General features: G+C 35.1%; 2 protein-coding genes and 1 long non-coding RNA gene across 4 annotated transcripts in view; 2 read left to right on the forward strand and 1 right to left on the reverse strand.

Moving 5' to 3' along the window:
• The window catches only part of LOC120085746 (Fanconi anemia group J protein homolog), a 30342-nt gene extending 23218 nt beyond the window's left edge, over positions 1-7124 (forward strand). For both annotated transcript variants that reach the window (XM_039041927.1, XM_039041928.1), the window contains 10 exons: positions 3245-3289; positions 3531-3559; positions 3640-3761; positions 3867-3914; positions 4269-4393; positions 4496-4630; positions 4714-4775; positions 5024-5963; positions 6129-6200; positions 6389-7124. In XM_039041927.1, the coding sequence (XP_038897855.1) occupies positions 3245-3289; positions 3531-3559; positions 3640-3761; positions 3867-3914; positions 4269-4393; positions 4496-4630; positions 4714-4775; positions 5024-5963; positions 6129-6200; positions 6389-6532 (1722 nt within the window). In that variant the 3' untranslated portion in view covers positions 6533-7124. The remainder of the gene's footprint in view (positions 1-3244; positions 3290-3530; positions 3560-3639; positions 3762-3866; positions 3915-4268; positions 4394-4495; positions 4631-4713; positions 4776-5023; positions 5964-6128; positions 6201-6388) is intronic.
• A 231-nt stretch (positions 7125-7355) lies between these two features.
• On the reverse strand, positions 7356-9197 carry LOC120085747 (WUSCHEL-related homeobox 8-like). The gene is made up of 3 exons (XM_039041929.1): positions 8755-9197; positions 7857-8366; positions 7356-7665 (listed from the first exon to the last, which is right to left on the reverse strand). The coding sequence occupies exons 1-3, from the start codon at positions 9182-9184 to the stop codon at positions 7583-7585; spliced, it is 1023 nt and encodes a 340-aa protein (XP_038897857.1). The 5' UTR covers positions 9185-9197; the 3' UTR covers positions 7356-7582.
• Positions 9085-10651, forward strand: LOC120085748. Its single transcript, XR_005484025.1, has 4 exons — positions 9085-9225; positions 9305-9538; positions 9666-9755; positions 10358-10651. It is a non-coding gene; the product is annotated as an uncharacterized LOC120085748 (long non-coding RNA).
• Positions 10652-26581: the final 15930 nt, after the last annotated feature.

The following is a 26581-nucleotide window of genomic DNA, read 5'->3' on the forward strand; positions in this document are numbered from 1 at the left end:
CAACCAAATATTTTTAAAGGGACTTGAGAAAATAATTTATCATGTGGAAATACTTCCTTAAGTTTTTGTAAGGGAGTTTTGAAGCCTAATATTCGAGAGGGCATTCTATTAATAAGGTAGGTGGCTGTTAGAACCGCTTCTCCCCAAAAAAGGTGGGGGGTATTAGCGTGACACATTAAAGCTCTAGAAACTTCTAGGAGGTGTTTGTTTTTTCTCTCCGCAATTCCATTTTGCTGGGGAGTGTTAGGACATGTACTCAGGTGGGCAATACCTTTTTCGTTTAGAAAATTTTTCAAGGAAGTGTTAAAATAATCCTTAGCATTGTCAGTGTGAAGAATTTGGATTTTGGTATTAAAGAGATTGAAAATCATGGCAAACAGATTCTGGAATATGGAAGTAACTTCAGATTTTTCTTTCATTAAAAACACCAAAGTAAGTCTAGTGTGATCATCGATAAATGAAACAAACTATTTAGCTCCTGTTACATTCTGAACTCTACTAGGTCCCCAAACATCACTATGCATCATAGAAAAGGGATAAGAGGGTTTATATGCGCTTACCGGATATAAGGATCGAGCCAACTTTGCCCTTTCACAAGACTCACATTGAAACACCTGAGAACTTTTATTGAAAATATCTAGAAACATTCGTTTTAAATATAGAAAATTGGGATGTCCTAAACGATTATGCCATTACATTACTGTACTATCATAATTTTCTTTAGAAGCAACAAAAGTAGATGTACTAACATAATCATTTTTAAAGACAATAAAATTAGATGAACTAGATGTACTATTATAATAGTTTTTAGAAATAAAACGAGATTTGCTAAGACCTAACTCCTTGACTTGAGGCTTAAGAGCATTTAGTATGTAGAGACCCGAGGTTTCCTTAGCATTGCCAATCATCTTCCCCGAATTCAAATCTTGAAATATTCAATTATGTGAGTAGAAAGTTGCACTGCAGTTTTTCATAAACGTTAGTTTGCTTATGGAAAGAAGATTGCATTTAAGATTTGGGACATGCAACACATTTTCTAATACTAGATCTTTAGATACAAACACATTTCTAGTTCCCATTACTTTAGAATAGGTACCATCGGCAATCTTTACAGTAATTTGACTATTACAATGTGTGTAGTTAGTTAAAAGTGAGATGTCACCTGTCATGTGATCTGATGCACCAGAGTCAATAATCCAAGTACTACAATTGAAAGTTACCTGATTGTACCATTGTTCCTACGCTGGTTTTTGATGTTTTTTTGAGTAGGTTTCAGTTGGTCGAATAGTTTTTGGAGAAGGTCCAACTGCTCCTTAGTAAACACATTATATTCAGGGTTGACGCTACCTTCTAATGATGTACTTGCTTGATAGGCCTTTCCATGTCTGTCTCCTATACCTTTGTTGGGCTTCCAATCTGGAGGTTTTCCATGAATATCCCAACACACTTCTTTAGTGTGTCCTAGTTTTTTACAGTGTTCACATCATGATCTTGGTTTTCGTTGTCGATCCTCAGTTCCTGTGTAGTTCTGGTTTCGATTGTAACGGTTATCATGAGTATTTGTACGTACCTCATTACCAAGGTTTCGAGTAAGTAAGGCTGATCCTTCAGATTCTGAACTGGCAGTCACTCCTAACATTAGTTTCTTCCTGTTTTCTTCTCTTCTCACTTCTGCAAAAACTTCTTTGATGTTAGGTAATGGTTTAATAGCTAAGATTCTACCACGTACCTCATCGAGTTCTTTATTAAGGCCAAGCAGAAATTTGAACACTCGTTTCTTTTCAACTATCTTTTTGAATGTAGCTTTATCTGCAGCGCATTCCCACTTATGGCTTTCAAATACGTCCAGTTGCTGCCAATGTCGAGATAGTTGAGTAAAATAGTGAGTGACTTGCATATTCCCTTGCCGTAGCTCATGAATTTTGTCTTCAATTTCAAATGACTCTGCAATATTTTCTTGGTTAGAATAAGTTTCACGAGCTGCTTCCCAGATTTCGTTTGCAGTTGGGAAGAGTAAAAAACCTTCACCAATCTCTGTCGTCATGGAGTTGATTAGCCATGACATAACCATATTATTTTCCGCTTTCCATGTCTTGTATCTTTGATCAGCTTGGTCTGGGATAGGATTTTTGCTTGACAGGTAATCTTCCTTTCCTTTTCCACATATGAACATCATAACTGATTGTGACCAAAGTAGGTAATTCCTTCCATTTAATTTGTGATTAGTAATTGGAAGTACGGTCCCTTCAGTATTGTTAGAATTTATGGATGCCATAAAAGATTGTTGATTGGCAAAATAATTAATTAAGCAGGAAATAGGAAAAAGGGAAAAAAAAGGATAAAAAATTGATAAAAAAATTGTCCAGACCCGAGATTTCACCCGATCTGACCCAGAAGACTCCGACCCGGTTAGGCCCGACTTCATTCACACGATCCGTGCAGTTTTTGACCCGTTCACTCGCGGTTCCGTCAACCCGATCCGACCCAGAAGGCGTTGACCCGGTTTTGACCCGACTTCGTTCGCACGACCCGGATCAACTTAACCCGTTCCCTCGAGGTTTCGTCGATGATGCTGCCGCAATTTCGTTTTCGGCGATCTCCACCCACGATCCGCGACTACTCACGATCGGAGATGAGACTTTCGGGAATCGGCACCCACGATCGATGACTTTCGGTTGATGAACGTGTTCGTGGTCGTCGGATGAACGTTTTTGCTTTAGAGAATGTGTTTCGGCTATGAATCGTTGGTCGAAGATTTTGTTCTCAGATTTTCGGATTGTTGGCTGGGTTTAATGTGTTTTTCTTCGGACATGAAGCTTCACGCAAGGAATCGATGGAGCTACTAGGTATGTTTGAGGTTTTCTGTTTTCTTTTCTAGGGTTTCGGACGTGAAACCTATAGAAAAGATTCATAGAGTTGGCTCTGATACCATGTTGTAATACATAACTTTTCTATATTTCTTTTTTGATAATTTTACAAGAGGGAGCATCCCTTATATATACACCTATGATAGCTAATTAAGGAAAACCTTATAACAGTCAAAAAATGTACATATGGAAAGAATAAAAGTAAACCCAAATTACAGGGAATAAAACCATATGTATAAGGTAAGAGGTGATTTCCCATATTCAACAAAAACTACAACATTAAATGATCCAATAAGATTTTCTTAAAATAAAAAGATCCAATAAGTTGATGTTATGATGTAATTTGCATATCCTAAATTGCTTTGTTGTGCTTGCAGGTTTCAGAAGGAATAGACTTTTCTGATGATAATGCTAGAGTGGTTGTATCCTTTCCTCTTTTAAACATCATCTACCTTTCCTTTTGTTGGGGATTGCCTTAGATCCTGGAGTCAGTGTTTACATTTTCTTTCATTTTTTCTCTATGAAAGCAGTTGTTTACATTATTAAAAAAAAAGATCATATTACGAATGAATTGGACCTGTAAGTCATGAAGTCAGTGTCAGTGAACTTGAATATTTGATTTTCATTTGTTTATTTATAGAAATTCTTAACTAACACATTCAGATAATAGTTGGTATTCCATTTCCAAATATGTAAGAACTTCATCTTTACTTTATTTTTGGAAAAAATGTACTATACTATATTTTGATTATTTCTTTATAATTCCTTTCAGAAATGATATTCAAGTTGCGTTGAAGAAAAAGTTCAATGACACATATAAAATGTCCAAAAACCTTTTAAGTGGAAATGAGTGGTATTGTCAACAGGCTTTCCGAGCTTTAAATCAAGCTGCAGGTATTACTTCTAGCTGTTCTCATTTCTCTCCACTTTCTTGGTTCTTATGTGGAGTGGCATCATGCAAATAACCTTGTTATATTTTGCAACAATTTCTTTCTGCAGGACGTTGTATTCGACACAAGTTTGATTATGGTGCCATTGTGCTATTAGGTAATAATTGCTTTAATGTCACTTGTTCCATTGCCTATTAAAGATACGAGCTTTCATTGGTTAAATCACTAATTTTGTATGTATGCATATGATTGTTTGTGCTGGGTAGAGGAAGAAATCAACCTATTTAACTCGAACAGAATTCTTCCAAAACTTGCTTGGAAGCTGCCATTCCTTGGCCGTAACATTTTAGCTAGTTTTGTGATTTCGATATTGTTTTTTTCTATATTCATGATAATAAATCTAAAATTTCCTTGTCATTCTTAAAGTAGTTTCTATGGTAGACTCATGAGCTTATTTTATGCACAAATCTCCCATTGTTTTTTTACCCTTTCTTTCTTTTTGGGTAAATAGACGAGCGTTTCCAGGAAGAGAGGAACAGGACGTACATTTCAAAGTGGCTAAGAAAATCCATTAAACAATTTGATAACTTTGAACAGTCTATGGAGGAGCTGAAATACTTTTTCAGCCACATTAAGGTCTGGAACATATTTTCCTTTCTTCTTCTCTGTTATTTTCTTCCTTTACATACTTAGGGTCAGCCAGTGAGACACGTAAATTATTGTTGGGCTTCATCTTAGGGGCGCATTAGCACCAACACAGAAAGTGAATTGCCGAAGTCTGAGAATGAGGAGCACATTACTTCTACCTGCCCAAGTAGTTGTAGAAGAAAGAAGATAGAGAAATTTGACAAGTTAAATTATCGTGGGCAGAAAGTTAGTACTAAAATCATGAAGTATGATACCTATTTTTCTCGATCGAAATTTCTAGTTGCTAATAACGGCAAGCTTAATTTCAGGCTCACGAAGATGCGAAAAACTGTATAATTGATGTGGAGTGCAGCATTGAAACAGAAACGAGGTAAACATGGACTCCATTTGCTAAAGGTTTTTACGGCATGCCCTATGGAAAGCTGAAAATTCATTAGCTTTTCCATGTTGGTGCATAATTTGATTTAACACTAACAACGTTTGTACAGGAACTGTAATCAGAAGGTTGATTAGTTGTCATATCACGCCTCTATAAATTTGATGTTCTTCTTATCTCCCTACGCAGCAATCAGTATTCCTTTTTCATTTGCAATGGTCTTGAACCACTGCTTATTGCAGGAACCATGAGTTTCTATCTATGAATACCGTCCTTGAAGTTCCAGATTCACCGATTGCGCTGGAGACTCCTTGTGTTGGTATTGGAGGCACCACTAGTCCAGGAGACTCCAAAGATGAAAGATCGACTTCAACCGTAATTGAGGCCTCTTCTGAATTTTCTGATCAATTATCTTATCATTCATTACCTTTAATCAAATCAACAAGATCTCCTCTTACAACTGAAAGTTCAATTCTTCATACACCTGAAAGAAATGTAGCTGCAAATGCCTACAGCGTTACACGAGATACAGAATCTTCTTTGAATATGAGTGTAAACTCTCATACCCAGAAAAGGAGGAAGTCCATCGGTTTAACTATTGCGAAACTTGCTCAAGAAGAGTTTGTTGCTGATCCTGAAACCAAAAATTCTGAATGCAACAGTGTGGACAGAAGCTCAATAATCAGCGGAAATTTGACTAGCCCAAAAGATACCAGTTATGAAATTCTTCTTACAGAAAAGAAGAAGAGTTTAAATGTCACCCAAATGCTCAAGCTAAATGACACTATTCCTGTTTGTCTGTCTTCTGGCCTTCCAATGGACAAAAAGTTGCATCTGTCTTGTGCACTTTGCAGAAGCCCACTTGGTCGCCCAGAGAACCATTTAAACATAACGTGCTCATTTACTGTATCATCAAAAACACATTTAATATCGATATATAAAGAAAGGTTGAAAGCTCAAACTGCCAATTCGCCAACAAGTGTACTGCTTATTATTACAGACATCATGTTTGTTAACCAGAAGGTCCTAGTTAGGTCTTCAAAAGATTCAGGACGTGGTATCTGGAGTGAGGAGGATGGTTGCGTATACAATTGTGTCTTTTGCCCCTTCTGTTGCACTGACAATTGTATTGGTGTACAGATCATGGCGACTGATGCATCAAATATTCAGTTACTTAATAAAGTACGTGTTATTCAATTCTTCTAAAATTTGATGAAGATGAATATTGATTTATTATTTTTATTTTTTTTAATTACTATTTTTTTGTGTTACAACATCTCAAACTATATCATGACAGTTTTATCCACTATTTTCTTTTGTTACATTTCTCGTCTGATCATTTTGCAGGTGATGTTTTACTTGGAGTGTTTGGAGATCCAAGACCTAAAAGCTGATACAGGAAAGGCTTCAGTAAACAAGGTAAACGATTGTGATTTAATTTTTCGTATGAAAATGACACGTCAGATGACCAGAAATTCATGTCTTGATGGGGAAAAGTATACTTGTTAGAAGAGAATTTTGATGACAAATTAAAGTTAATTGACTAGTGACTGGCGTGAATTAAAATCAGTATGATGGCTCATCATGATTTCCAAATTCTATTGCAGGAATTATCACCCGTTAGTAGCTTAGCCAAGAATAAGTTTGCCGTCATGGAACCCATTGAAAATTTTTCGTACTCCCCTAGCCCGCTAACCTCAGGTTGCTGGAGATCTACTAAATCGAAAGTCAGAAGGAAAGGAACTTCATAGAAGTACTCATCAAGACTCATTCTGCTTGGCTTAATTTAACAACAGTCCTGGGCAGTAGTCCAAACTAATAAGATTGCCTGGATGTTTACGTGGTGCTATAATGGGAGATCTGGCCATTTCTCTTGGTCAAACTCATCATTCAAAGAATGCAGCTAAGGTGGAAGCGTCGGTGTGTCTGGACAAAAGAATCTCTTAATCTATGTTCATTTATACTACAATTGTAAAGTTGACTGCATATTTATCTCGATCATTTGTATCCAGGTTGTGAAGCCCTCTGTATAGTTTAACAATTGTTTTGTCATGCGTCATGCTGTTTTAGATAGGATAGCATTGTAGATCCCAACTAACAATAGTGTTAGATAACTTCCATGACCCATCGAGGGTATGATTGTTGCACTCAAATTGGAAGGTTTGTGAATTTAGTGTTTCGGGTTTACCTTCATGATCTCTTGTAAATGATCTTTTTCATTAAGAAAAAAAAACAAAAAAACTTTTTCCGTGAACAATGATCATTATTCTGGAAGACGTTGCATTATGTACTATTTTCTAGCCATTTGGCTAGTTAATTCATCAGACGCAACTGTTTGAGTTCTACAACATTTTGCAGTACTTGGAACACAAATCAACTTCTCAGGGAGACGAGTCAAATACAAGGTCGGTTTCCGTTATAAATTCATTGGTTACAAACTAACGATGTTACCATTTTGTTTATAATTCACTTGCAGGGATTAGGTGAGTTGACAGTCTGTTACGTCTCAGGTGCAAAATTAATCATCATTCAAGCTCAATCAAGGGAATAACCAAAATTGCAGGAAAACAACACTTTTGTACCAAAAAGTAATAACGTATTTAATCAAATCCTTCAAAAATTGGTTTAAAGCAGTACAGTAAGCTATATAATTCATAACCACGTATATAAAATGCCTTACAAGCATTTTCAAAATTTGAATTCCTTTTACATGCAGTATAATATTTACTATGTCAGTGCACATTCCTCCAGGATGAGCTTCAGGACAAGCAGACAAGCACATCAGCGGAATGATAGAAGCATCACTCGACCAAGTGATATCCTTCACAAGGAGTGTAAGGAGAGTAATCTGGCACGTTCATTTTATCATTCGACAGATTATTTCCTACACATTGACAAGTTGAATTAGAAAGTAACAAATTATTCAGAGATGCCAGGAGATTCAAATATGCATATATCTATATGTTTGATTCAGGATACTCAAATATATAATTGCTGCATTGTGAAATGCTTCGATGAAGAAAATCTAAAAAATGCTCAAATTTTTAACTCTTGGAAAGACAGTGATTGACATACTATGATTCTGTATTGGAGTCATCTGACTGATATGACCAGATCCGAAAGACTGAAACATGGGCTCCCCTTTATTCGACTGTACGTCAAAGGAATGTATTTCAGTACTTAAATCAGTTCTCTGAGAGTATATGTTGCCTGACTTCGGAACGAAGTGTTCGTAAGTTTGGAAGGTTTCTGGTTTAGTCTTTTTCTCCTTTGGAGAATCAACTTCTGTCTCTGGTTCTGAGTCTGCATTACTTGGTACTGAATTTGCTTGCTTTCTTTTTGAACGAGCCCTTCTGTTCTGAAACCAATTATAAACGTTTGCTTCTGAAATTTGACCATGTTGTGTCAGCTGTAGAGTTATATCCTTGATCTTCTGCTTGCTTGGGGTTCCATTGCCCTCATCAAAGATCTGCTCAAGAATTTGAAGCTGCACAGGCGTAGGCGTCCACCTCTGCCTGGCAGTTATCTTGTGACCAGCAGCAGATGCCATTATTGGATCACAGTAAAGATTCCCAAGCCTCATTCCTGAAAACCAGAAAGCATCAAAGCTGTTTAAGGAGCAAAATTCATTTTCCAAAGGAGTCTATTTCTATGGTCATGTTGGAGCATCAAAGGCATTAAAAAATAGGAAAGACAATTTGATGGTTCTGATGATGAAACAAACAGCAAGAGTCCCGCTTAATCTTACAATTCTAGTTTGCAGCAAACAGAACAGGTAATATTAAAGTTTAATCAATTAACAGAACAGAAACAGAGGAGGATATTTCTACAACCCAGATTTAGTCTTACAGTTCACTTCCCATACGACAAGTAGATCTAACAGAAAGAACTATTCTTGTAGGTCCAAACAAATGAAGATGAAACGGAGAATCAATAAGAAGAATAATGCAGATAGATAAGAAATGAAAGAGACCCGCAAGGTCCTGCTGGGCGGTGATTGCCTTGTGCATCTCGACAAGCTGCTCACAAATGGAAGCATAGACAGAGATCTGCTGCCTGAGAAGCTCCATTTGCTCATCGGTCATCACCTTGACATAGAGGCCACTAACTCCATCGGCGTTGCTCAATTGCTCCACCTGCATTTGCATTTGCAATTGCTCAGTTTGGTTCTGTTGCTGCTGGTTCTGGTTCTGCCACTCCATCATCCTCTGCTTCTGCAACTTGTGGGTTCGTTTCTCTCTCTCTTTCTCTCTATTCTCAGCTAACCCATTTGGCCATTTCCATTTTTCTCCTCTAAGCAAAGCAAAAAGGGGGGAAAGCACTCGAAGAAGAAGAAGAAGAAGAAGAAGAATTGGACTGGACCCTAAAAAAAAACATGCCACGTCGGACGCGCACTCTAACATTGATTGCGGGGGTCGCGGCGGGTCTTCTGAAGAATATCTCGGTTTGTCTGTTTGTCTTTTCTTTTGCTTTGCCACGACGGCAATGTCTTCTTTAACATTAACCCTATTCTCTACTCGCAGGTGAAGCGCGTGGGATCCACGCACCAATGGCTTCGGTTGTCTTGGTTTGGTGTCGTCAAACTGACTTATTGAATATTCCAATTCTCATGCAACGTTGGTTTTTTATTTTCTTTTTAAGGGTTTAGAATTTAGACAGATTAATAAGTTTGGTCATTTTTTTCTGCAGAAGCCACCGACGGAAAATTCAACCCATTCTTGAAACGAAATCAAATAAATTTTTCGGATCCGATGAAGGTAAGTTAATTAAATAATGCCGTATATATTATTTTAACGGTGGAGGTGCGGACTGCTTATAGTGGTGACCATATTATCAAATGACCATTGACCATTGACCATTATTCCCTCTCTCTTTCTGACACAGTTGATCATACCGTAGACCTGCCCGTAGACGATAACTGAAAAAGAAGAAAAAGGAAAATGGGTTTCCACAACTTCTTTAAGTATAAAGAGGGTACGTGTACCTAATTATATGACAATGAGACTCAATTTTTACCCGTTTACTTGCAAAAAATTTAAAATATTCTCATTTTTCTAGGGCTTGCAATATCGTTACCTTTTATAGATGTCATCTATCATTTGTTTAGACTTGAAATAGGTGCTACAGTGAGTCGCTTAAGATATTGTGGTTGTGTTCATGCTTTTTCTTATTTTGGTTCACTTGTCACATTGTTTGATATTCTAATCTTTGGTTAAAATTGTAATAGATTTTTATGTCAATAGTGATTTTGAAACATATATAAAATGAAAAATACTTGAATACATCTCAAGTTGCATTTATCTTTGTACAACTCATTAAGTGTTCGATCGTAAGTTGCCACGTGGCAAACTTTTCTATTAAAAAAAAAAATTTGTACTCTTGTGAAATGTTAAAGAGTACTATTGAAACTTTTGAAAGAGTATTTTTCACATAATTTATTATTATTATTATCTCTATCTCTATAATATTGAAAGGGGTTATGTATGGAGAATCTTTGCTTGTCCTTTTTGCCCTTGCATTTTTTTAGAAATTTTCATATTGCCCTTTGTTGAATTGTTGTAACTTTTCGAGTGTAGGTGTCCATTTGAAAGATAGTGGTTGTGACTTTTCCAATTTTGCAATTGATATTGATGAGACGCAACTCTTCAAGATAGGATGCAATAGATGCCAACTGGATGCATTTGTTCGGGATGGAGGTGATTACACACATTGAATTGGTGTACTGATTCTTCCAATGTATGTGTGAGATGCACGTGTAAAAGAAAAATAAAATATATATTGGCATTTACATTCTTCAAAAAATAATTTCATGAGATCCAAAGTTTAGAGAAAATAATTGTAAAAAAATTTAGAAAAATTGCAAAAAAAGTAGAAGATTTAATAGAATGAAAGTAGTAAGCAACACGGTCAATGCATCATTTCGTTGTGACTTCATAGTAGATATACAATGATACTAAAATAAAAATGATTGCATTATATATATTACAATACTGAAATATTAATAAATTAATTCGATAATTTAATTACTAGAATAAGTTTTCTCTTCGTACTAGATATAAAATTTCTTTGTTGAAAAAATACAATAATACAAATAAAAATTGTTATACTATCTAACTTTTAACTTAAACAAAATTATATAATATTTATTTATAATAGGTTAAAAATTCATTATTTAAAAAAATAATTAGAAGTATAAGATTTCACCTTATATTGCACGTATTGTTTGACTAATTATTTAAAATTTAACATTTTCATTGTCTTTCTATCTTCTTTTTGGCCGTTTGTACGATGGGTTCTTTTTTTAATAATTATTTTATTCTTATTTTGAAATGAATGGTAGGATAGAATGGAGTATAAAAATGAAAATGAAGCTGAAACATGTCTTTTGGATATTAATTCATAACTCGTCTGTCATACGTATGCATAATAGTTGAGATGAGTACCAAAACAACAAAGACATTATTATTTTACATATTCTTGTATTTTAAAATGTGAGGATTGAACTTTTTTACAATGGTAGACTGAGTGTATGATGGTTTTGAGATGCACTTGAGTTACATCTATCTTTATACTGGATTTGTAGGATAATGAAGAATGTTATCCTTGGACTTAGATCTTCAAAATTTTCAATTGTGCAACTCAAAATGTAACCTCGTATTTTCTTTTTATTGTATCATTGTGCTTTAATCCCCACTTCCGATTAAAATATTATGACCATGATTCTTCCTTCTAATTAATGTGGTATTATATTTGCATCAACAAGAATTATGTCATCAAACAACATACCATTGAATTTTCTCTTGAATATTACAACCATATCCCAACATCTTGTCAAAATCAACTTTCTTTTTGGAACATCTATAGATTTGAATCATCAATCACATAGTAGAATATAGTTGTCATTAACCACTTCTCATTTGCACTCTTAACAATCGTTTGTCTCTCAAACAAAGATTCATGTTGAAAATCTTTTTAACAACTTTCTAACAGAGCATGTCACAATATATATATATTTAATTAGCATGACACAATATTAATTGAAATATGAAAAATCAAAACTTTCCATAAAATTACAACTTATTTTAAAATTCTTATGAAAAGAACTACAGTAAGGAAGAAGAGCAAAAAAATTATCTTACGAAATTTTATACCATAATCTCTGCAAAAGTAATGGAAATCTTCCCTCGAAAACTCTAGAAAATTAAAACATAAAATGATGCAAATTTGAAACCATAATTTTATTCTCTTTCTTTATCAAACAATTTAGATCAAATACATTTTTTTTTTTTAAAAAAATCTTTATCTACCACAGTTCTTTTTCTTTTAAAATGGAAAATTATTTTAAATGACAAAACTGTTGAAAATATTTACAAATTATATCAATTTTTCAGAGACTTTTATCAGTGTCTATCATTGATAAATTCTAAAATTTTACTATATTTTGTAAATCTTTTGTTTCATTTTTCTATATTTGAAAACACCCCAAAATAAAGTTGCAATGGATTAGAAACAATTATGAAAATCCATATATATAGAAACCAATCATGCAAAGAGGGGAGAATCTCTAACAATTGGATTTTCCTCATTTATTTGGATTGTATATAGTTAATTTTTGGGTTAATTTTTGCTGTAAAATTTATGTTCGGTAAATTTTGGTTATTTGATTTGATCCCATGCTTTTGCTCAAGGTCCTTCAATGATTCTTTCATCCTTAACATGATGGTTCATTTTGATGTCGTTGAGATGAAAGGAGATCTCATAAATGAGTCCAGTCAAGTGAGCTTTATTCTGGAATCTCTGTCAGATAGTTTCCTACAATTTATGAAAGGAGGTCTCATAAATGAGCCCAGTCAAGTGAACAAAATTGACTACAACCTTACCACTCTTCTTAATGAGCTGCAATTTTTTTTAGTTTTTAATGAAAGTCAAAAGGACCAATGGGAAGGTAAATATTGCCTTCAACAAGAAGTTCCACAAAGGTTCGATCTCTAGAACTAAATCTATACCACATTCTTCTTCCAGTGCCAAGAAATGGAGGAAGAAAAAGGGTGAAAAGGGGAATAAAGCCACCATTGTACTGTTCAGAAGGGCAAAAAGGATAAAGTTGCAAAAGAAACCTGCTTCCATTGTAACCAAGATGGACATTGGAAGAGAAATTGCTTTAAGCATTTGGCCAAAAAGAAGAAGGCAAAATAAGGTAAATATGATTTACTGGTTCTAGAAATGTGTTTAGTAGAAAATGATAACAATACTTGGATACTTGATTCAGGAGCCACTAACCATGTTTGTACTTTTTTCTATAGGAAACTAGTGCTTGGAAGCAACTTAAGACTGGAAAGATGACTCTACAAGTTGGAGCAGGGAAGTTTGTCTCAACGATTGCAATTGGGAGCTTAAAGTTAATTTTCAATTCAAAGTTTATATTGTTGGATAATGTTTACTATGTTCCTATTTTTAAGAGAAACTTGATTTCAATTTTATGTTTGTTAGAACACTCTGATAATATATCTTTTATTCGAGATAAAACATTTGTCTAAAAAAATGGTGTTGATATATGTTCTACGAAAAACAAAAGTAACTTATATGTACTAAGATCGTTAGTGTCTAAAATTCTCCATAATATTGAATTGTTCAACATTGCAACCACACAAAATAAAAGAGGAAAGGTTTATTCAAAAAGAAAATGGTCATCTTTGGCATATAAGACTAGGTCATATTAATCTCAATAGGATTTATAGGTTGGTTAAGAATGGACTGCTAAACGAGTTAGAAGAAAATTCTTTACCAGTATGTGAATCTTGTCTAGAAGAAAAGAAAATGACAAAACGACATTTTTCTGAAAAAGGTTATAGAGCCAAAGAACTCTTAGAACTTATACATTTATACCTTTGTGGCCGATGAGTGTTAAACCAAGATGAGGGTTTGAATACTTCGTCACTTTTACTGACGATTATTCTAGATATGAGTATGTTTACTTGTTGCAACATAAGTCTGATACACTTGAAAAGTTTGAGTATAAGGTTGAAGTTAAGAATTTATTGGGTAAAAAGATAAAAACACTTCGATCTGATCAAGGTGGAAAGTACATGAATATAGGATTCTGGAACTATATTATAGAACATGGAATCACATCTTAACTCTCAGCACCCGGTACACCTAACCACAATGGTATATCATAAAGAAGAAACAGAACCCTGTTAGACACGCTTTGATCCATAATGAGTTATGCTTCTCTACCTATCTCATTATGGGGTTATGCAGTGGAGAGTGCAATATACATTTTGAACCAAGTTCCGTCAAAAGAGTGTTTCTGAAATACCTTTTGAATTATGGAGAGATCGAAAAAGTAGTTTATAATATCTTAGGATTTGAGGGTGTCCAGCACATGTGCTTATGGCAAACCCAAAGAAATTGGAAGCACGTTCAGAATTATGTCTCTTTGTAGGCTACTCCAAAGAAACAAGAGGTGGTCACTTTTATAATCCACAAGAGAATAAAGTATTTGTATTGACAACTGAAACTTTCTTAGAGGAAGACCCATTAAAGAACATAGACCAAGAAGTAAAATTATATTAAATGAACTTACGAAAGAAACTATTGAAACTTCAATAAGAATTGTTGAAGAAGGAAGCACTTCAACAAGAGTTGTTGATATTGATTTACCCAATCAAGCATTATCCTACTCAAGATCGGAGGGTGTTGGGTTTTATGCTCTAAAACTTGTAGATAGTAAATGTTATTAATTGACCATCATCAATAAAAAGTTATCGATAGTAATTCAATAAATGTTATTGATGGTGTCGTATACTATTTTGAATCGTATATGGAGACATATAGGGATCAATGTTCAAGATACAACCTAAAGGGTCAATAGTATAGGGATAAGGTTGGGTAGCTTATTCTGATGACACTAAGGATATGACCAATTTTGTATTTGATACAAATATAATGATTCAACACTCTCATGTAGGTGACATGAGAGTAGAGGTATCCTATGCAATGAGTTTGGATAAGAGCAGACTGCAAAATAATAACCACTAGATGTAACGTCATTAACTAGTTAGATTTCTATTTTAATAGGATGACTTCAACAACTTAGTCTTAATCCTGAGTGTATTATGAACTCCTATTCACGAGGGAATGTTCTTTGATTTGTATGGGTGAGAGTGACCAATTTGCCGACTCAATAAGCATACCATCTTAAAGACAAACTGAATGGGGTGCTGGGAACATAATAATACAAGATGAAATTCACTCCTTCCCAACTTTAGGGTAAGTAGATGGGTGTTCTCTTAAGTGGTGTCTCCAGGACTTGAACAAAGAGCCCTACCCTCTCATTGACTCGAGAGAAGTTTCTATTTATTGGTTGGACTATAAAAAAGTTGTTCATTGGAGGAGCACTGGAACTTAAGGAGTTAGAGGTAACCGAAGGGTAAAATGGTAATTTGACCTAGTTGGCGTTACGAACACTCACGAAGGACTAACTTGTTGTTATTGATCTATATCAATGGATGTAAAAATATATATACAGTGAGAAGAGTGTAGTTGCGGGTCTTTAGTGTAGTGTACCCATAGTTAACTAATGTTGATTAATGTGGTTAATGAGTTTAGTCAATTAATCTTATATCACTTGAGTTTTTGATCTGCAGGTCCACTAGGTCCTTTTGTTAGCTCATTAAAGGATATTAAAGAGGAATAGTTTGAATTGTTCAAATTAAATTGAGAAAATTGTATATTGATGTGATTAATATGTAATTGATTATGGATGTGATCTAATTTAAATTAAGTTGGAAATAAGTATTTAAATGATATTCAAATATTTAATTCAAGTGAATTAGATTTATAAATGATTTATCAATTAAATTAATAGAGAGATGGTGCACAAAAACATACAATGTTTATTTATGTTAATTAAATATATACGTTAAATTGGATTTAATGTACGGATTATTATTTAATTAATGTGCTAATTAATTAAACAAATTTTATTTAATTAATTGAGAACAAGGGTAAATTAGGAAAGACCTGGAGAAGGGGTTAATCCTTCTCCATATAAATTCTTCCTTATGACTCTTTTAGGGCATGAATTCAGTTGGTGAATTTTAACTTAGCCACCAAAAGAAAATCTTCTCTACTCTCTACAAAGAAATCTCTCTACTTCTTTCTCTTATGATAGTTGAATACCATCTATCCTTTTATTGGAACCCTAGAGAATAACAAGGTTATTCTTGTGGTACTGTTCAAGATCAATTGTGGAAAAGTTTGTGTTTAAGATCAATTGAGGAGACGTTCATTGGAAAATTGAGAGGATCTTTCTAGAAACATGGGATTCTTCAAAGGCATTCAGACGCTTTCATTTGTGATTCGATCCCTTCAGAGGGAGCTTCAACGAAGATGGAGAATTTTAACCCAACCTACTCGTTATTTGGGTTTATAGAAACTTAAGATGTCATACAAGATGATGACGTTGGGGATTCATTGACCTACAAACAGGCAATGGATGATGTGGACAATGATGAGTAGATTAAAGCCATGAATCTAGAAATGGAGTCTATATACTTTAATTTTGTTTGGAAACTTATAGATAAACCTAATGAAGTCAAACCTATAGGTTGCAAGTGAATCTACAAGAGAAAAAGAGGTGTAGATGGAAATGTGTAAATCTTTAAAGCGAGATTAGTAGCAAAGGGTTATACCCATATTGAGGGAGTGGACTATGAGGAAACTTTCTCGCCTGTTGCTATGCTAAAATCTATCTAGATTCTCTTGTCCATTGACATATATTATTGAAGGAACTCGTATTGAAGAGAGATCCTTGAGCGGAAGTGGATCGTCCAAATTCCATTTTTATTGAAAACATAATTTAGAACAAACATATAAGATATGCATTCAAAATAAACTACAACATGCTAAAACAAGAAATAAAGGTTCAAGAGATATTCCTTTGAAGAACATTTCTTCGTGTAATTCCCTCAAACAATCACGAGCCTCGAACTCAACAACTTCTTGAAGACCTTCTTCAAGGACTTCACGAACCAAATAGATCAGACACTACCACAGTGAGCCTTTGGTATTCTCAGGGTGAGAACTCATGAGTGGTGGGCTCTGACTATTTTGGTTATGAGGGATTGTTTGAGTTTGGAGGAAGAACAAGATGAAGCACACAGAACAATACTACAAAAAATAATCGTATAGCCAATTGCAGTGCTCAAGCATAGAGGAAGAAGAGAAAACTATTTTCTTTTATTCATTTTACCAAAAAATGAATAACCACCCACTAAGGTAGTTGGGGAGAAAATAGAATAGTTATTATTAAAAAATAATAAAATAATATAAATAAATATGATAACTAATTATCATATTATATTTATATTAAACTATATGTTATATGAAATATAACATATAACCTATAGTTTTAATATTGTATCACATACAACATAAACTATAGTTTATTTTCTCTATTTTATGGCATTTAATATAAATCATATTTATATTAAATTTAACAACTATGAATCTCATTCATAGAAAATATATTTGAATCTCATTCAAATATTTATTTCCTCTAATTAAACTATAATGTATCAAATACATTATAACAATTATATCATATATAATTGAATCAATTTAATTATATCATATATAATTAAATTCCCTCTTATTAATTTAAAAAAATTCAAATTAACCCAAAAACTGATTCTTAACTAAATCCTTTTGAGCTACCAAGGAGACCTTATGGACCTGTAGCTTGAAGCTTCAACAGGACGTGAATAATTAATTAAACTCTTTAATTACATTACCCACCATCCGTTAACTATTGAGCACTCCACTAAAGATCCACAGCTGCACTCTTCGCACTATAGATATATTTTTGTGTCCATTGGATATAACCAATCAACAGTACGATGACTCTTCATAAATTGCTCGTAAGTACATCTAGGCCAAATTATCATTTTGCTCTTGTAGGTTACATCTAACTACTTAAGTACCACTGACCCCTCTAATGAACAATACATCATAGTCCTACTATGATTAAACCCCTATCGGGCTAGGAGAGGGTGTGTCACCACATTGTTTAAGACCCGAAATCATCCTTTAAGGGAACAATTTATCTACTTACCCCTGCTTCGAGGAAGGAGTGAATTCCATCTTGTGTAGTTGTGTTCCAACTCCCCAATCAGACGAATCCCCAAAATGGTAGGCTTGTTGAGTCGGCGATCTGACCACTTTTACCCATACAAATCAAAAGACCGCCATCACAAACAAGAATTCACAGCTCACTCAGGATTCAGGTCATGTTACCTATGGTCATCCTGGTGAAATGAAAGTCTCTATTATGAACGATGTTATATAATGTGACTAAACATTTCGTGGTCCGGTCTTATATAAACTCTTTTGTATAAAATATCCCTGCTCGTATGCCTAATACATGAATGACTAGGATCAGATCATTTGTAGCACTTTACAACAATTGGAACACCTACAAAGCGGGCCATACTTGTAGTGTCACCAATATAAGGCACCCAGCCTTATCCATATACTACAGACCATTTAGGTTATCACTTACACATGATCTACTTGTATGTCTCCAGATTTATGTTTAATTTACAACGATAACCTTGGATGTTAGTTTATTGGTTTGTGGTTAATACAACTAAAATATCACATATTTATAGACAAAGTGAATGAAATAACATATTTTATTAATCACATAAAAGTTTGTTCATACAATGTTTACAAACTATATAACCCTACGAGATTTAGGGCATCAATCCCAACAATTTTTCACTTGTCCTAAAGCTAGTGGGGTGTACAATATAAACAAATACAAGGTACATAAAACAATAAACTAAGGCATAACACGCCCAATACAAGATTTTCCACTTGCCCTAGTCCAACCGTGGTCTGTCCCATAGACCTATACTCTGCAGGTGACTCTCAAGCACTGTAGCTATGAGGGCCTTCGTAAACAGATCAGCAACATTGAGCTCCGAAGTGATCTTCGTGACAATCACATCCCCTCGATGCACAATCTCTCAGATGAGAAAATACTTCTGCTCTATGTGCTTGTCGCGCTTATGACTCCTAGGCTCTCGGGAATTAGCCACAACACACTATTATCACAATAAAGTGTGATGGACTTTGGCATATCTAGAATAACTTTCAGATCAGTCAAGAATTTCCTGAGTCAAACGGCCTTCTTAATAGCTTCACAAGCTGCTACATACTCAACTTCCATGGTGGAGTCTGCAGTGCACTCCTGCTTGGTGTTTCGCCATACTACTGCCCCTCCGTTAAGAGTGAACATTGATCCTGATGTGGATTTTCGAGAATCTCTATCAGTCTAAAAATCAGAGTCCGTGTATCCTATAAGGATTAAATCCTTAGAACCATACACAAGCATGTAATCCCTCGTTCTTTGTAGCTACTTGAGGATGTTCTTAACGACTGTCCAGTGATTTAATTTTGGATTAGACTGATATCTACTGACTATCCCTACTGCATAGCAAATGATAAGTCTAGTACATAACATTATATACATCAAACTATTGGATCAACACCAACACACAGCGGAAGGGAAAAAGATCCATAAGCATCCTAATTCATTAATTTTGGTTGAAAAGAAACATGCTAAGACAGAGTATAATGAGTTTCAAGAACATACCTTTGTCGAACCATCAAAATCTCTATTTTCAGCTGCTAAATCCTTCAAATCCTCATGTAGACCACTACAAGATCTTCCCTACTATCCTCTTGGTACTCTAGATTGAGTTGTGAGACTCAAAATAAGTTGGAATCAAAGGGAATATGGAGAAAGCTCACTGAACCAACCCATTGAAGAATACCTTCTTCATCCGAAATTTTCAGTAAAAATTCAATCAACTCATCATTCATTCTTCACTCTAATCTTTTCAATATATTGCAGACTATCATGTAATGAGAAGTGATGCATGGGATGTAGCTCATGCTTGGTGTAAATTAAGGAAGAGGTGGTGGATTCCTAGTGAGCAAGTTGAAGATCAACTTGAAAAACCAATTTTTCAAGTTTGTGTAATTTTTCAATTTCCAAAATTTATTTTGATTTTAAAATCATATTTTATTTCTAAAATCAAAATTTATTAATTTTAAAAANAAATTTATTAATTTTAAAAATTAATTTTCTAATAAAATTAATAAATAATTATTTAAACAATTTAAATAATTCTAATTAATTTAATATCCAATATTAAATTAATTTTTACACAAATTCATCTTCATATATTTAAATCATCTTTAAATATATTTTCTCCAATTTCATTTGATTTTAATTTGAACGTTTCAAATTAACTTATCACGCTACTCTAGAGCTAATCCATTTTCGAGCTAGTAGAGGGACCTCATGGACCTATAGATCATGGGCTCCAACGATCCAAAATTAATCGGCTAAAATCATTAGACCGATCTAACCCCCATTCGTTAACTAATGGATCATTCCACTAAAGCCCATAGTTGAACTCCCTCCACTGTAGATATATTATGTCCACTCGATATAATCATGATTAGTAAGTTAACCCTTCACAGGTTGTTCGGAATAACGACTGGGTTAAATCTCTGTTTTACCCCCGAAATTACCTCTTGTTCCTTAAGTCCCCACCGATCCCCTAATGAACAATTTTTTTGTGATCCAATCATAAAACTAAGTCCCTCTCATACCAAATGAGAGGGCGGGATCCCTTGTTCAAGCCCCAGAATCAGCACTTAAGGGAACAACCTCTCTACTATCCTTAAAATGGATAGGAGTGAATTCCCTCTTGCACCCTATGTCCCCAACTATCTATCCAATTTTACACCTGAAATAGCAGTCTTATTGAGCCAGCGTTGTTGAGCCAACCCTCACCTATGCAAATCTAAGGGCAATCCCGAATAAACAGGATTTCATAGTTAGCTCAGGATTAAGGTCAAGTTACCTAGGTCATTGCTTTGAAATAGTCAGTCTTATATCGTAAACAACATTATAAATTAAGAGTGACTCATTTCGTGATCCGATCTTGTACAAACTCTTTTACACAAAGACACCCCCATTCTTCATGTCCAACATGAACGAATTAGGATCACTTCGTTTGTAGCACTTTACAACTCCTTGTAACAACTACAGAGCAGGCCATATCCAATAGTGTTACCAGAACAAGATACCCAACCTTATCCATGTACTATAGATCATTTTGACTATTTACTCGAACCCGATCCACCTTTATTTCTCCACATAAAGTTCAAGTACTCATCCAATAGTCAAGGTACTTTTAGGTTTATTGGATTTCTATTCAAGTAATAGATCTATTCAATAACACCTTTATTGAATTTTGAGAATAAGCTCCATTGTTTACATACCACGAGTTTTAGAACATAAAACCTAACACAAACAGCCCATGACAGATGCATAGGGGATCTGTCTCATATCCTCAACCTCTTGAGGTGTCTTAGGACACTGTTCCTTAGACAAAGTAACTCTGTGCCTGAAAGGCAATAGGCCGCTCTTGGAGTTTTGCATCGAATACTTGACAAGCATCTTGTCAATATACGATGCCTGAGACAATGTTAACATTTTGTTCTTTCGATCTTGAAAAATCTAAATACCCAGAACAAACTGAGCCTCTCCCAAATCTTTCATTTGGAATTGGGTCGCTAGCCAGTTCTTAACTGTAGTCAGTAAACCTACATCATTCCCAATGAGTAGGATATCAACTACATACAACGGTTTGATAAAAACCATAATATTTTATTGCAGTATCGTACCTTATGTTCCAAGATCGAGATGCCTGTTTTAGTCTATAAATGGACCGATTAAGTTTGCAAACCATTTGCTCTTGATCTTAGATTATGAATCCCTTGGGCTGCACTATATAAATGGTCTCATCAAGATTGCCATTCAGAAAAGTAGTCTTGACATCCATTTGCCATATCTCATAGTCATAATATGAGACAATGGATAGGAGGATCTGGATAGACTTCAGCATGGCAACAGGTGAGAAAGTCTCCTTATAGCCGACTCCCTCTACCTGGGTATAACCTTTTGCCACTAGTCTAGCATTGAAGGTTTGCACCTTCCCATTAGCACCCCGTTTTCTCTTGTAGATCCACTTGCAACCTATAGGTTGAACCCTATCAGGTTGATCTACAAGATCCCATATTGAATTGAAGTACATAGACTCCATTTCGAGATCCATGGCTTTGATTCATTCATCTCTGTCAACATCCTCTATTGCCTTCTTGTATGACAATGGATCCTCAACCTCGCCATCAGCTACCATAGCTAAGATTCCAATTAAACCCATATAGCGAATAGGTGGGTTCGCAACCCTCCCACTACATCGGTGTTCCCTCAACACTTGAGGTGGATTTGACCTACTAGATGAACCTACTTCAACAAATCTTGTTGAGGTAATAGGCTCTTCAACAACTCTTGTTGAAGATTCAGTAGTTTCTTTAGAAATCTCATTCAACACAATTTTACTTCTGGGTCTGTGCTCCCTTATGTGGTCTTCCTTAAGAAAAGTAGCATTTGTCGATACAAATACTTTGTTTTTTTAGGATCAAAGAAATAACGACCTCTCGTTCCCTTGGGATAGACTACAAATAGGCATAACCTTGATTGTGGTTCCAGTTAATTAGGATTGGCCTCAAGCACATGTGTTGGGCAACCTCAGATTCTGAAATGACGTAAATTAGCTTTACGACCATTCCATAACTACAGAGGTGTTATGGTAACACTCTTAGAGGGAACGCAGTTCAGGATATAAACTACAGTCTCCACTGCATAACCCTAAAATGAGTCAGATAAGGAAGCGTAGCCATCATAGACCGTACCATGTTCAACAGGGTTCTATTTCTCCTCTCTGATACACCATTATGTTGAGGTGTACCATGTACTAAGAGTTGGGATACTATTCCATGTTCTATCAAATAGTTCTGGAAAGTTAAATCCATAAACTCTCCACCTCGATCAGATCGAAGTGTTTTAATCGTTCCATTTAATGCGTTTTCAAAAGACTTATACTTATGTTGCATTAAATAAACGTACCCATACCTTGAATAATCATCAACAAAAGTGATGAAATATTCATAACCTCTCGTAGCTCTTACATTCATCAGACCACAAAGGTCTAAATGCACTAGCTCTAGAGGTTCTTTGGTCCTATGACCTTTTCCAGTAAAATGCCTTTTAGTCATCTTTCCTTCAAGGCATAACTCACACACAAGTAAAAAAATTTCTTCTAACTCGCTTAGAAGTCCATTCTTCACCAACCTCTCCATCTTATTGAGATTAATATGTCCTAATCTTAGGTGCCATAGTTGGGTATTTTTCTTAGGAGAAATTCTGGGTCGTTTATGTTGTGTTACGATAGTTTTAAACATCTCTATGTTATGAAGGGCATTTGTTGCTAACGGCCTTAGCACATACAGATTGATTGTTTTCCAGTTTAGCAGAATATATATCAATACTATTCTTAGTAATAAACACTTTATTATAAGAAAAGTTTAATTGATAGTTGTGTTCTAAAAGACACTTTACAGAAACTAAGTTCCTTTTTAAATCCGAAACAACAAATACATCATTCAGAATGAGAAATTTGTCATGTAAAGTTAATCAAAGACCTTCCACTGCCATAATTGAGACGACGTGCCCGGTTCCAACTCACATCGTCATCTCACGAGCATCAAGTTGCCACCGGGAACTAATTCCCTGAAATGAATAACAAACATGGTTAGTGGCCTTAGAGTCAATAATCCAGGTAGAATCATAATTCTTCACTAAACAAGTTTCCAAGACAAGCAAATTATATTTACCTTGTTTGACCTTCTTTTTTTCTGCCAAATATATGGGGCAGTTCCTCTTCCAGTGTCCATTCTGATTGCAATGGAAACATTTTTCCTTGTCAATCCTCATTGGTTGTCTACCCCTTGGAGCAACAACTCCTGGGTTAACAGCAACCTTCCCCTTTCCACTCTTCTTCTTCTTCCACTTTTTGGTGCCGGAGGAAGAAGGTGTAGACTTAGTTCCTGAAGTCGAACCTTAATAGAACTTTTTGGAAGATGAAACAACATTTGCTTCACTCTTCTTCTTCTTGCTTTTCAACAAGGATTGGAAAGTTTGTAGCTCATTGAGCAGGGTAGTCAGATTGTAGTCAAACCTGTTCAAAACAGCATTACTATGGAAGTGCAGGAAGCTTTCTGGTAAATATTCCAAAATGATGCTAACCTGGATGGCATCATCGATGCTTGACCCGTTCATCTCCGCGACGTTGAAGTGGATCATCATGTTGAGAACGTGTTCCCGAACAAATGACCCTTCTTGCATACGTGAATTGAAGATGTACTTGAGAGCGTCGTGCTTGAGCTGTACGGACGGTTGTCCGAACATTCCCCATAGGGACTCCATGATCTCACGTGCAGTGACCATGGGCCCATGCTTCTTGGCCAAGACTTCGTTAAGGCTTGCCAAGATATATGCTCGGACTTCTCGTTTGCCCTTGTCCATCACTCATATTTTTTTTCGAACATTTATAGCAGCAGTAGGAGGTGGAATGGGAGGACACTCCTCCATTAGGTCGAAACGTAAGTCATCAATGATTAAAATCGTTTTTATGGTGCTTTTCCCACTAGCGTAATTTTTTCCAGTTAATTTATCAGCGGCAAGCAAACTAAGTGTAGCGGTAGCCATTTAAATTGCTGAAAGAGAACAAACTTAATTTAGTCTACTTGCATTAAACAACTTTTTAGAAAATCAATCACGTTTTAGCAAAATAGTCTAGTGTACCCTAAGTGACATCTATTTTGCAATGATGCTTCAGTGAAGTAGAACAAAAGTCACCGTAGGGTGATCAAGTGCCATTTCACTGAAATGAGACATTCTCAACCATTAGACAGAAACAACTCCTTGTAACTGTAATTAATAGTAACCATTGTTCGATCTAGAATTTGTTAACATCCTTAACAATTCTGTGTAAGTGTAACCCCTCATTTTAAGTTCTAGAGTCCCACCTTAATGAGCCAACCTTAGGGAAAAGCCGATTAGAACAAGAGACTGAAGCAACCCTATCCATTTATGGAGATCAAATAAAGCGTCATGCAAAACTGCCATCCTTTAGAAAATCAATACCTATGATGCCACGAGGCGATGCATGAAACTTTATCCAACCTAATGAGAGAGACCGAGGGATATGTTGTCACTCTTTCTCCATTCACCTTGGTATTGACCTACCCAAACACCACCCGTAGGGGGACACCCATGGTGCCTCGAGGTCGAGAGTAGATCTCAGGGTGTGAACTTTTAGGGAGAAACGTGTAGAGGTTAAAATGAAGTATCATATACCCCATTTTCCTCACACTGAGTGTTCTACCTAGGGTTAATTAACTTAGAAAATCCGACTACGGGTTTTATCTAAGTGTTTGTTTAATTTGCTAAAAAACAACTCTTGTCTTTGATGATTAAACAATTTTGATTCAAGTCTTATTAAAGTCTTTAACAAACTTTCATCAAATTTTCATGCATGTAATAAATCTATCTAATTCACCTTTCCAGGTAGGTTCCCAGGTAGGGGTGCGACGTTTTCATCGACTTAAGTACCCTAGCCTAGCCATAACCATCCTTAGACAAAAAGTCCCTCATAGATATATTTGTTACATATTTAATCTTTTATTAAGAATTAGTTTAGTCCTATTGAACCAATTTAAAAGATTAAACTTAAATTTCTAATCTCATTAGAAATGTGATCTTAGGTCTATCTCAATCAAATTTTAAAACAATTTTAAAAAGTGATTATAGCCTAAGGTTTGCATGCAACTCTTTGTTATTGATTTTAATTCTAATTTAATTTATTATAACATGTATAAGAAATGAAACAATTAAAACCAAGCATTGCAAGAATGATATACATAAGTCATTTATAACATTTATAAATTAACCTAAGGTAGTGTCACACTTCATGCAATGTTCATTCATTATTAATATAACCTTAATATAACTAAGTAATGAACTATGCTATAGCATACAATCCATGCAACCATTCAACCTTACATAATATAAATGATGCATGGATATGCTATAATGCATGCATACATATACTACAACTCTTATATTATATGATGCATGTGCATGCTTTATGTAATTTAAATCATGCATTCTAATATCTTATAACACTTATAATATAAAATGATGCACAAAAATAAATGCATAACCTATGGTGGGTTTTAAAACTATATGACATACATTAGGGCATATAAAATACACATACATCACATGTATATTTAAACTAAAGTTGATGGAACGAGATAGACAATCTCAAAAACCGAAAATTAAAGGCTAACTTATTACAAAATTGAGCCCCTCGGTTCAGAACAAGTGAACCGGGTCTTATCTTGAATCGCTCCACCAAGAACCCTTGCAATTGATCGTGTAGCAAACTCCTCATCGTCGAGTAGCGAGGCGTCGAGTATAGACGATAATTTATATACGATCGTGTAGCTTTTGACTACGCGATGAACATGAAAGTATATGCAATCGTGTAGCGTACGTCGAGTATCACATACTATGCGATCGTGTAGTTAATGACTATGCGATGAGCATGATAGTCTACGTGATCGTTTAGCATGCAAGCTTGTGTCGAATATCATATACCGTGTGATCGTGTACCCATCGAGCGCCTACATGATCATGCAACCAATGCAACACGATCGTGTAGCAAACTCTACACTCATGTAGCATTAGCAATGCGATTGTTTAGCAAATGCTACACGATCGTATAGTAAACTCTACACGATCGCAT

Source organism: Benincasa hispida, chromosome 9 (genome assembly GCF_009727055.1).
Source record: "Benincasa hispida cultivar B227 chromosome 9, ASM972705v1, whole genome shotgun sequence".
NCBI lineage: Eukaryota > Viridiplantae > Streptophyta > Magnoliopsida > Cucurbitales > Cucurbitaceae > Benincasa > Benincasa hispida.